Source organism: Galeopterus variegatus, unplaced genomic scaffold (genome assembly GCF_000696425.1).
Source record: "Galeopterus variegatus unplaced genomic scaffold, G_variegatus-3.0.2 Scaffold2188, whole genome shotgun sequence".
NCBI lineage: Eukaryota > Metazoa > Chordata > Mammalia > Dermoptera > Cynocephalidae > Galeopterus > Galeopterus variegatus.
In genome coordinates, this window is record NW_007728299.1 from 2,026 (window position 1) to 14,668 (window position 12,643).

At 51.4% G+C, this 12,643-nt stretch overlaps 1 protein-coding gene across 1 annotated transcript in view; it reads left to right on the forward strand.

Moving 5' to 3' along the window:
• Positions 1-409: 409 nt before the first annotated feature.
• LOC103597078 (multidrug resistance-associated protein 9) overlaps positions 410-12,643 on the forward strand; it is a gene marked incomplete at its 5' end in the record, with an annotated part of 36,008 nt that continues 23,774 nt past the window's right edge. Inside the window, 8 exons of the mRNA XM_008580877.1 lie at positions 410-482; positions 2,167-2,370; positions 5,762-5,896; positions 6,007-6,082; positions 6,166-6,237; positions 9,153-9,242; positions 9,920-10,023; positions 11,913-12,110. Coding sequence (XP_008579099.1) covers positions 410-482; positions 2,167-2,370; positions 5,762-5,896; positions 6,007-6,082; positions 6,166-6,237; positions 9,153-9,242; positions 9,920-10,023; positions 11,913-12,110 — 952 coding nt within the window. The remainder of the gene's footprint in view (positions 483-2,166; positions 2,371-5,761; positions 5,897-6,006; positions 6,083-6,165; positions 6,238-9,152; positions 9,243-9,919; positions 10,024-11,912; positions 12,111-12,643) is intronic.

The window sequence follows — 12,643 nt, forward strand, 5'->3', positions numbered from 1 at the left end:
CCCAGCCCTATGCGGTTGTCCTTCCCCCACCCACACTCTTCTAGGAAGCTGTCCCCAGGGACTCTGCCCACATGGGTGACCGACCCCCTTTTCTGACTGCCCATGAGCAGTGCCAGAGTGCCTGAGTGTTCCCTTCAGGGGTTTCCTGTACCCTGATGTCATCTCCCCTAATTGGCAGGAGCCCTGTGAGGGGTGGAGCTGTGCCTGAGTCATCGCTGTATCAGGTTGGGGAGGGGTCTCAGGGATCAAGGGGACACCGGCTTTGGGCTTCAAAGACAGAACAACTGTCCAGGGAGCTTGGAACATGGTGCCGGCCACCTCCTCGCCTTGTCACGCATCACCAGTAGTGCCCACAGAGGAGCCCGCAGCAGCTTCTCATGGCGCCGACTCCTGACCTTTGCACCCACAGGTATCAGCACACAGTTCGCGTCTGTGGCCTCCAGAAGGACCTGAGCAGACTCCCTTATGGAGACCTGACCGAGGTGAGTAGAGCTGGCTCAACCTCATCACAGCTGCATGGCAGCCCGTTTGCCCAGGTCCAGAGGGACCACACTAGCAGGCTCCACGTCCAGATGCCCAGAGGACAGAAAGGTCCCAGGAAATGCAGGCAAAGTTCAGGCCCTACCCATCCTGAATTCTCCATCTGGCCTTATACTGGGTGGACATCACAGTGGACAGTGGACGTGGCACCAAGCCCACTTGTGTTTGGCTCAGCGTGGCCACTTCCTGGGGCCACTCCCCATCTGCATATCATCTCAGGAAAAGTTTCTGGTGAAAACTGCTTCCTCACCTCAAGGGCCGTCCTCCAAAGCAGGGGCCCAGGGGTGCTGCATGTGGCTGGAGTCTCAAGGGCCCCTTCTGGTCTTACCAACTTCGCCCAGCCCAGGAGTGCAGTGGTCACCTCCAAAGTGCTGGCTTGGTCCTGGGCCGAGCCTGCCAATTTGAGTGAGCCAGGGGAGTCCCCTCGCCACCTTGCTGTCTCCCCATCCCACTTGTGCCCTCTGCACAGTCTTCCCTGCTTTGTCCAGGAGGCCCCAGAAGAGATCAGAAGCTGTTGGAAGGAAGACCAGTTCAGAGCTCACTGTCTTTCTCCACTAGTGCCTTCTGTCTGCCTGTGTCGAGAAAATAGCCACCACAGCCTTCCCGGTCTGCGTTTGAGGGCTCCCACTCTGCAGCCCTGGCCTACCCTTCCAGGCTGTGCTCACCTACACCCACCTGCCCGCCAAAGTGTCCACTCTCCTCCTAGCCTCTCTGTGTCTGCTCCTGCTGTTGCTACCACTCTTTGAGTTTCCAATCCCAAATCCACCTCCTTGAAGGAGACTTTCCCAAGTCACACAGTCTGAAGTAACTTGCCCCAAAGTACTCAGTTTCTGTGACTTGGTACTTGTTAAATTCTGCTTCATAGCATTATAACGTATATATGGCTAACCCCCCTGGCTAAAATGTGAGCTCCCAGGAGGTAGGGGACTGTTCTTGCCCACTTCATGTGTCCCGTGTCCAGCGCCCAGCTCAACACCTGGCTGAACATAATGCGGGTTTGCTTTGGGCTCAGTTGGATAGAATCACCTGAAGGAGGCAACCTGAGCTTTTCATCCTTTCTGGAAATATTTGCTGGCCACCTGCTGTGTGCCAGGCATGGTGCCAGGCCTTAGGGACGTGATGATGGACAAGGCGATGGGCCTCCTCTCTTCACAGAGCTTAGGGTTGCCTGGCGGGGGTGGAGGGAGAGTTGATCCACAAGGAAACGAACAGAGCTCCCTTTCCATCTGCTCCCAGCCACTTCTCCCTCCCGTCCACTGGCGCATCCTCCCAGGGCTTTCTGCTCACACAATTCCCTTCAGTGTTCATGCTCAGCACGAAGCCCGCCCTGTCAGGTGTGCACTGGGATGGGGGTGGTACGAGGCAGGCACCCCTCACCCAGCACCTAGTTGCCACTGCACCCCAGGCTTCCTGGAGAAGGGAGAGAAGTGGGTCTCTTCCACTCGCCATGATGTCTAGTGTGGTCGGGGGTCCCTGTAAGGGCTCGAGGAGCTTGGACACAGTGATGGCCAGTCTGCTTGTCTTTCCCCTGAGTCGCAAGGAGCTTCCAGAAGCTCCTGTCCTCTGAGAACTGCAGGGTGGTGGGTGGGGCCCAATGATGGGCAGTGGCATTGTCCCTGTCTGCAGATCGGGGAGCGGGGTCTCAACCTCTCCGGGGGACAGAGGCAGAGGATTAGTCTGGCTCGCGCCATCTACTCCAACCGTCAGCTCTACCTGCTGGACGACCCCCTGTCGGCCGTGGACGCGCACGTGGGGAAGCACATCTTTGAAGAGTGCATTAAGAAGACGCTCAGGGGGAAGACCGTTGTCCTGGTGACCCACCAGCTGCAGGTGACTGGGACAGGCCGGGTCCACAAGGTCATGGGATGGCACCTGATACCCACAGGGTCTCCTCTTCTGCCTAAACCTGCCTCTCCCATCACCTGGGCAGGGTGGGGAGGGAGTAGGGGGTGCAGGAGACACTCATGACCCCCAGCCATCCTGGCTTCCACGTGGCCCCACCTGCTCCTCTATGCGCACCATCCCTATTGGCTCTATCTTTGGGTTCAGTGGGGCCAAGACCTCCCTCCATGAGAATGCAGACTCTCCAGGAGCAACTGAGCCCTACCTGTGGGGTGGATATGGGACACCGATCCTCCAGTTTGGGTCTCCTGGTAGTGAGCAGGTGCGGAGTTGAGGGCAACAGTTCAGACCTCACCCTTCTTCCAGCAAGGCCTGGGCAGGCCTAGGCCCAGGGGCACCTTGGTTTGGATGGAGGGGGGTGGGGGTGGGAGTGGACCCCTTGGACGAGGGGCCCAGATGCCCCAGGCATCACATCCCAGGGGAAAGGGGCTGGAGGCCAGGACTTTGGTGTTAAGGCTCTGGGGAAGCTCTTCCCTGCTCAGAGCCACAATCTTAGGCTTAGGAGCATGAGTCTCACTGAAGAAAGTGACTGGGCTTACCTTTAGTGAGCTTAAGAATTTAGCAGTGTGGGGACAGTCCTTGCTGCATCAGTCCCACATAAGAAGTCCTGAAAGCCTGGTGGGAATCTGAGACCCTCCTCCACGCTGAGACGAGATGAATTTCCCTCTCCCGCACTGTCTCTCTCTCCCCTCTCCAAAGTGAATCTCCAGAGATGTGCAGGGTGTGTGTGTGTCTGTGTGTGTGCATGTGTGTGTGTCTCCTGCCTGCGGAGATGTCCCACAGGACTGACCTACATTGAGAGGTCTGTTGGGGCAGGGGGGCAAAGGTCCTGTCTTCTTTACTCTCCTGCCCCCTGCAGGGAGCATGTTAAATAAGGGCCTGGTCTGGGGACAGGAAGAAGTCTCATTGCCTTGCAAGGGTAAGTCAAGCTGGGGTAGGAAGGAGGGGTAACAGCAGCAAAGGAGGTTGCATGGCTACAGGTTGCTGCAGCCAGCATTTTAGGGTCCTCTAGCAGTGGCCAGGAGGACAGGGCTGAAGGGAGAGGAGTTTCTGAAAGACACAGGAAAACTAGGCTTTCCCAGAACTCTGATGCTACCCCTAGCTTGAGACGACCCTTGCCCAGGGCTACAGCTCTGCCCCAGAATAGGCTCCGAGCATTTGAATTTCGCATGTGAGGGCTGTCTGGGTTTCCTGAGTGTGCTCGATCACCTCAGTTGTGCTGGGGTGGGCAAGAGCTCCTAGTTCCTCTGCTGGCCAGGACTCAGAGTGGAGGAGAAGGCAGGATTTCTTTTGGACCCCCACAAGAGACTGGGAACGGGCTGTGGCCCAGCCACGGAGCCAAACGTGGTAACCACAGCTCTGCGCAGTGAATGTCCAGTCCCTGGAGACAACCTGCAGTAGGGAGGGCTGTCCTGGGGGGTCCTGAGGATCCAGACGGGGATGCCTAACACTTGACAAATGTGGGTCAGAGCTGTTCCTCCAGGAGTCCTCATGGAAGAGAAAAATCACAGACTCAGTTCTAGTTCAGTCTTTGAAACTCACTAACCAGCAGTATGACCCTAGGCCAGAACTATCTTTTTTCTGGGCCTCAGTTTCCTCAAAGAGTGTATCTTTCCCAAGGTCATTTTATCTCACTTTCTGTGTTTTGAAAAATGCAGGCAGCCACCAGATGGCACTGGAATCTTGGTCCAGCTGTCACTCGTCTGGGAGGAGGGGACTCAGAGTCCCAGAACTGGAGCCCCACGGCTTTTCCAGAACATTTCTCTGCTGCTTTTACTCTCTAGCCCACAGGCAATTCCAGATGCCTCTGAGTGCTTGGGTTGGAGGATTGCTCTTCTGTTTACTTACAGAAACAAATGAATGAGGAAAGTTTGCTTAGTTCTTGCTGCAGTGAGCTGAGGGCTGGCTGGCCAGAGGGGGCTTCCCCAGGAGCTTCTGGGGTGGAATGTGTGTCCTGGCACAGGCAGAAAAGGCTGTGGGGCTATAACAGGCCCTACAGTGCCTCAGTTTCCCCATCTGGAAAATCAGCTGATGATAAGGCTACCTGCTTTCTTTACTGGGTTGTGATGGTTTGAGAGATAAGAGATGAGATTAGGCTTTGAAAAGTTAGAAGATGCTGTATAAAGGTGAGAGGTGGTTTTCTGGAAAAAGGCTCTGTCAGAACGTGTCTCAGCTGGACATTAAAAGCCATGTCGTTCCTGCTTGAGCTGTCTGAGTGAGTGGACAGGAGTTGGACAGTTAATCTAGACATAAAGGCTAGAGCTGCCCAAACTGTCAGAACTACTATCATTTAGCCTTTGAGGCACCACCCTCTCCTCTCATACCCCGTCAGGTGTACAATGACCAAACGTAGCTACTTTTTTCAGGCTTCTAATCAAGAGCATCAAAGGTTGACCTTGGATGAACCCTGGAGTACAGGGGAAGACCTCCAGCCAGGGCTGCAAAGCCTCTTTAAGTTGAACCATCTTAAACCTCACAGCATCTTGCCCACCTCTAGAGAGGGGGCTTTCTGCCCTCAGACATGTTGATCCTGTGGGGAGAACTCTGTCTCATTCAAAAATGAAAGGAAACCCCTCTTAGCAGAACTCTTTGATCTCAGGAGCAATATGGAAATGAAAGGAATTCAAATTAGAAAAACAAAAGCGCTTCAGGCAAAATATGGGATGCCAACATTAAACGTGGCTGTATTTTTATAGCGTAGCTAATGCTGGTGTGAACTCCTCAGGCCAGGGAGTGGGGCCTGTTGGCTGGGGACTATGCCGTGGTCTACTTCTCCTGGACTAAATGGGGATGATGAGGGGTCTTGTCGTGTTATAATAGAGGGAGGCCATCTCTGAGATCATATTTCCCCCCTCTACCAAATCCTGGCTGCAACGACCGTCAATTTAATTTTCCAAATCTCCGTGATCAGATTTGTTAGGAGGGCAACTCATTTAAGAAGCAGATGCAAAGGAAGATTCAATGTGCTTCACTGTGACAGCCAAAGGCTGACTTTTGTACTCATAAGAACTATGGCTACTACGTCAGTGGTTCTCAAATGGGGGACATTTTGCAATGTCTGGAGACATTTTTACTTGACACAACTCGGGGAGTGGGTGCCACTGGCATCTGGTGGGTAGAGGCTGGGAGGCTGTTAAATATCATACAATGCACAGAACAGCCCCCCTCCCAAAACAAAGAAGTATCTGGCCCCTAATGTTGGATGTCAAGGTTGAGACTTCCTGTACCAGATGAGCCTGCAGGATGGGGGTTTGGCATGGGCTCTTGTCTCTCTGACCAAGGCAGAAGTATATGGTAAATCATGTTAATATCTCTGCAGTTCTTGGAGTCTTGCGATGAAGTCATTTTGTTAGAAGATGGAGAGATCTGTGAAAAGGGAACCCACAAGGAGTTAATGGAAGAGAGAGGGCGCTACGCAAAACTGATTCACAACCTCCGAGGGTTGCAATTCAAGGTAACTCTAATGTATCTGGGCAGGAGAGATTGGGAACCGTCCATCATGACTTCCGGCCTGGGAGAAGTTCTGTCATTTAGCTTTCAGAAGGAATTTTGTTTTGTCTCCAGGATCCCGAGCATCTTTACAATGCAGCAATGATGGAAGCCCTCAAGGAGAGCCATGCCGATAGAGACAAAGATGCTGGTACAATCAGAGTTAGAATCCCACCTTTCTTATTGCCCTGAACTCATGAATGGACACAGATCTGTCTTTCTTTCTCATCCTAGTTTTGGCTCCAGGAGATGAGAAAGATGAAGGAAAAGAACCTGGAACAGACTCAGAATTGGCAGACACAAAAGGTATATACCATTCATTCCCTTGGTTATATACTCTTGAGTATTTGTTGGGTATCCACCATTTGGGATAGAACAGTAAGGCATAGTGTATGTCATCTGGAACTGTATGGTCCACTGGAGTGTGAGCCTTGGGGCTCAAATGCCTGCATGCAAATTCTGGCTCTACTACTTCCTGGTTTTGCAAACTTGAGCAAGATACTTGACCACTCTGAACTCTAGTTTCCTAATCCGTAAGATGAGGAAATAATAGTATCAACCTCATAGGTTCTTGCAAAGGTTAAATGAGAAACTGTAGTTAAAGTGATTAGCACAGTGCCTGACACATAGTAACCTTCAATAGTTATTACTATTATAATTGCTATTAGCTGCAGAGAGCAAAGCAATGCACGGGGATTCATTAGAGGCAGAAGCAGTACAAGAGCTGTTTCTCACTCTTTATGGGGAGCACTGAGAAAGGATTGTGAAGCAGCAGAGGGATCGAGGTGGGATAAGGTTATACATTCTTTCAACAGATAAGGTCTAAGCATCCTTCTATGTGTCAGGTACTAAGCGAGGCTGGGGAGAGAAGGAACAGGCGCCCATGTTCTCAGGACCTTATGGTCTGGTGGGGGTCGCAGGTAGATGGATCATCGTGGGGAATTGTGATAAGAATAATGGGAGTAGGGGTGGGAATAATGAGCAAGTCAGGGAGGGCTTTGCAGAGCAGGCAGCCTTTGAACTGGTCCTTCAGAGATGTGCAGGAGTTTGCTGGAGACACTGTGGTGAGAAGGTGGAGAGGGTGGAGGGTTCGAGGTTGAGGGTACTAGGACATTCCAGGAGGGCAGGGAGGAGAGATGTGGAGATGAGCCTGGAGAGGGCCAGGCTGCTCGATCGCCTCTTCTTCCCCTCAGACACTGCTGCCTCCCGTCCCTTCATCCATTCCATACTCCTGGAGCACCTACTGTGTGTTCCGCCCTGTGCTGGACACTGACAGGGCAGGGGTGAACATTCCTCAAAGTGCCCACAGTGAAGCTGTCTCTCCAAGTTAGAGTTCTATTCCTCAGTGTGTAGCTGCAGAAACAGCTCATTTCATTAAATTTAAGAAGCCATCCATTTCTTAAGAGCACTAATTTTTACCTCCTACTTAGAAAGAAAAAAAAAAAACCTCTGCCAACTAAACAATATGACATACTATTGAACGGAACACACATCCAGATTTCAGAGGTGTTAAAATGTGAGTCCTCAAATCAATGAAATTTGGCACCCTTAATGGCACTTGTGAGCAATGCACGCAGGCTGGAAAGACAACATATTTTTACTGCTCCAAAGGCTTCCTAGGCTGAAGTAGATTACTTGGATGTCTCTTCTGGGCCTTTCAGGAAAAGCTCCAGGCTGCCCAGGATTTGGGGTCCTGTGGAGAGAATCATCCCTGCTCCTCATTTTCTCTCCACCCTCCCTGCTCTAGACAGGAACATGAAATTGTGAAATTTCACTCTGGAGGGTGACTGGATCCTCAGGATAAACAAATGGGCTGTTAAATGCTCTGCAAGCCATAGGAAGGGAAGATGTACAGGAACCAGCACTGTCCACCTTGCTGGACACCAGAGCATTTTCTAAAGAGCAGCAAAAGCAAAAAGAGCATCAGCGACACCCCTGCAGGCGTGGCAGTCTACAAGGGGACTTGACCAGTCCCTTCTGAGCCCCAGGATGCAGTTCATTAGGCTCTGCCCACACATCTCCCTCCTTTTTCAGTCTTAGAGGGGACACCATGTGCGAAAGCCAGGCTGAACATTTTCAAAGAACGGTGCAGGTTGCTGGGCAGAGAGCATCACGGTGGCTCTATTCAAGGAGGTGCCCTGGAGGCATGAAAGCGTTCCCTGTCAGGCCGGGGGTAAAGACTCTACGTGAGGGTGCCCCCTTTTCTAGCTCTATTCATCTCTGTTTATAGAAGCCAGGTATGGCTGATGATTTTGCTTTGGAGTTGACATTTTCATGCTTCTCAATAGAGGAGAGGGAAGAGAGACGTGCATTCCGTACCGGCCGCTGGGAGCTGCTTTAGCCAGCACCCCCGTGCCTCTGAGTGTTTCCACAAGAACTTGACAGTCACTTTCTCTTCCCCTTGGGGAATGCAAAGGACTTGGGACAACCACGTGGAGGGATTCAAGAGTCCATGTAGCCACTGACCTAGGAGGATACTCTGGGCTTGCTTCTGCATGGCGTGAGCTCCAAGAAGACCAAACAGCCTCCTTCCTGTTCACCCTTGAGCAGATGTGGGTGCCTTACCACTTCCACGCATGCAGCATGATTCTCAACTGCCACCTCTGCATTCCCCTGCCTGGGGGCTCTCTCTGTTGCTGCCAGCCACCAGTCAAGCTGGAAGTGCTGGGAGACTAACATTCCCAGGGAGCAGCCCTCACCCAGTGGCGAGTAAGAGATGGTATAGAAAAATCCCAGATCCTTCATGTGAAAAAACTTTGAGGTGTATGTCTACACTGGCTCTGAGATTTCACTACATGGGACTGAGCTCCAGTCACCCACCGTGGTCGCTGGCTGTATGATACGCCTTGTATCATTGCCTTCCCTTCACTACTCCCTGTAGCTCCCCAATAAGCTCCATGTATTCATATCCTCTTCTTGAGATCTGCTTCTGGGAGAAATAGACCAAGACAACCCCTGTGTCTCCAGGGCCAAGCGCATAGTAGAAGCTTAATAAATATTTCTCAAAAGACCAAAAGCCACCTACCTCCCAGGGCTGTAATGAGAATCAAATGAAATACAATGAGCAAACGTGTGGGGGAAACTTGAAAGCAAAGTGCAGGTGGAAGGACGGGCCATACGTGCCCTTAGTGGTGGTGTGGAGTATGCAGAAGGGGGGTGCCCTCCTCTCAGGGCTGCCACACCAGCAGGGAGGGCCACAAGACCTGTGTTTGTCTCCATAGTTCCTGCGCAGCAACTTGTCCAGGCAGAATCCCCCCGGGAAGGAATCGTGACCTGGAAAACATATCACACGTACATTAAGGCTTCTGGAGGTTCGGTATAAACCAATGTGTTTCTTGATTTAATTTGCATTTTAAAAATCCTGTCCTAAACTGTTAGGTCCACGTTTTATGATTTCTTTAACAATTAACTCTGTTTATGCGAGGGCCATTTATCAGTGCTTTTATTTTTTTCCCCCTAAAAACTGAAGTCTGATAATATAGCCTCCTAAGTGGAATCATTCTTTATCTCCATTAAAGCTGCCAGGCTCTATTTTATTGAAGCCGCGTGAGTAGTGGCACACACCAGCTAGGGTTCTCACATCACCTCGCTCTCTAATAGCTGGGCGTAGCAGCAATCAACTCATTGCCTGCCTTCCTAACAGGATTGCCATCCTGATGTGCAAAACGCACCTGTAGTTTCATTCCCTGTCTCTCCAACAAGACTGGGCTTTTGTTGGTTTGTTTTTAAAGAACACCTATCACTTGTATGGTTTTTCCAATATGTTGACAATTTGGACCCATTTTTCAGCTAGATGGAACAAATGTCCCTGTTGGGTACAGGGGTTCAGTACCCAGATGAGTTACATCAGCCTAGAAGGTGGTTGCAAGGGTGATGGTCTTTTTCCTGCGGACCTTGAATTTCCCATCAAGGTTGGGCCCTGAGGAAGGTGAGCCCATGCCACCCTCCCACATTCATAACCCCTTGGACCTCTCCCCTCCTCTTGCAGGGTACCTCCTTTCTTTCTTCACAGTTTCCCTCTTCCTCCTGATGATCGGCAGCTCTGCCTTCAGCAGCTGGTGGCTGGGTCTCTGGTTAGACAAGGGCTCACAGGTGAGTTTCCCTTTGGCACTGGGAATTGTTGAGTCTGTGTCTTGGAGCAAAAAGGTTGCTGATGGAGGGTCCGATTACACCCAACACCACACAATGAGCTCATTTTCATCCCTCTGACCCTTTTCGTGAAGTTGGGATAAGTAGCTTACCTCATGTGATTCAAACTCCTGAAATCCCCTTTGATTTTTTTCAGACAAGCAGCACACCTGGATTTTTATGTGTCAGATTCAGATTTTAAAGGGTTGGCTAAAAAAGATTGTGCCAATCAGATGCAGCAGGTCTGTGGGGTCAAGCATGTGCAGGACAGGGTCAGTGCTGCAGCCTCTGTCTAAGCCTCCTCTGAGGAGAGGCTGGGAAGGGCCAGGAAAGCCTGACACAGATGTGTGTCTTCCTGCCTCTGAAGAGAAACTGGCATCTTCCAGCCTGGTGCCAGAAGGTTCTGCATGGCTCTGCTTCTCCAAGTTGCCTCTATGAGGACTCAGTCCCTGCAAATACTACAGGGCCACTGGGGGCCTTTCTGTGGACCCGTCCTGGGAAGGACTAAGAAGTTTTCTTTTCCCTAGCTTGCTGGAAGCTCTACCAGCCTTTGGCCAATTGTTTTAAAGCTTTTCTGGAACTTTGCTGTGGGGATGCCTGCCCATCCTCCAAAATTACATTTTGGTATAGTTCTGTTGCTATGACAACCAAAGTAAGAAGACATTGGGGAGACTTGGGCAGGGGAGAGGCCATTTGGCACAGCTTCCCGAGGCCATTCCCAACGGGAGAGGCCAATGGATAGCCTGCTCTGTGCAGAAATAGGCATGTCTGGAATGCATGTGCTCTCCCAAGTCCTCACTCACTCATGAAGAGCCCTTTCCTTAGAGACTCTGAGGTTTAGAGTCAAGGTGGAGCCTCCTCCTAGGCTTGGTGCCTGCCCAGTAGGCCAATTGCCATTGGCTAATTGAACTTGCAGCAATGGTGGCAGACCCACGTGCCTGCTTCTGATCTCCTGGACACTGTGGGCACAATGTAAGGTGCAGAAAAGTCTCCTCTTTGAGCTGGGCCTTTTAGTAGTTCGCTCCTCAGGGATGCTTTTACTTTTACAGATCTTCATCCATCAGCCACCTCTGGTTTACATTTTCGCTATTACTGTAATCAGCAAAATGGCATTTAGAAGAAAGATGCTTGTTTGCTCCCCAGAGGTAGTCTTGACTTTTAGCACACCACCCAGGGAAAAATGAAACTGCCAATTTCTCAGGAGGAGGAGATAGCCTCTCCCCAGAAATGCTGGCGAAATTGTGCATTCTCACTGGGTGGGATGGAGCCACGGTTTCTTTGAATTTTCCAACAGCACCTGGTGCTTGCCAGGCTCTCTCCTCCCCACCAGGAGCAGTGTGTACCAGAGCCTTCCCAGCTGCCCCTTGGGAAAAGGAAAGGGAAGGCTTGTGGAGCTGGCCCATTGTACAGAGAAGCCCCTGAGTCTCCCCAAAGGCTTGGTGGTGGCTGCTGAGCAGCTCAGCAAGTTGGAGGCCTGTCCCTGATTCCCCATCCTGTCTGTGTCTGTGCTATTCCTGGTCCAGCATCACCTCTGACCAGAGGCTCCTGAGGCTCACATGGCTTCTGAGACGGCTGCCCTGCACCCTCCTGGTTTACCTGCTTTGTTTTTCCCACTGACTGTACCAAGTTTATAATCAGGTGCCCTTTGAGGTCACAGCCACCCAGGAGGAGGAACCGTACAAAGCTTGGAGGCTCCCAAAGGGAGCCTTTACCCACCTGACTTTACCCACCTGACTCAACTTAACAATTACGTACTTCCTTTTAGTTTCTTCTCTTTGGAAAGATTCTCTAGAAAATTCCCATTCTCTAGGCAGTTTACCAATTCTTGGTGCTTCTCTTGCTTTTCTCCAAAGATGACCTGTGGGCCCGAGGGCAACAAGAGTGTGTGTGAGGTGGGCAAGGTCCTGGCAGACATCGGGCAGCATGTGTACCAATGGGTATATGCAGCCAGCATGGCATCTGTGTTGGTGTTTGGCATCATCAAAGGTGTCACCTTCACCAAGACAACTCTGATGGCGTCCTCCTCACTGCATGACAGAGTGTTTGACAAGGTACACCCACTGGGGCTGCAGGCACATCTGGTTATCTGGTCAACAGGGTTTATTGAGAACCTACTATGGGTCAGGCACTGTGCTGGGCTCTGGGGACAGACACGGCCCTCATGGGGCTAGGAGTTCCATTTGGAAAGTGTCTAATTACTGTCTGTAAAGGCAAATTCCAGAAAGCTGTGGGGGTACATCAGGGGCTCTTAAGCTAAGCTTCAGGTGGAGGTGAGAGAAGCCACTTGAAGCCACTCTGGAGCAGAGGTGTGCAGGCCAAAAGGGCATCTCCTGCTCCAAAGAGCCTTGAGAACCACAAGAGCCTTAAGACGTACTTCTGGTTCCTCTGAATTTCTACCGCACTAGGTAACAGCCATCGGCTGTGAGGACTGTCACCAGAGTGGATGGGTGGGGTCCACCCTTTGTGGGCAGAGAGACAAAGTGAAACTTGGCTTCTTATTGCCCTGGGGCACAAAATCCCTCCCTCCTCCAAAAGCAGCAGCCTTTCCCATATTTGCATCCCAGATTTGGAGGGGAAGTCTGAT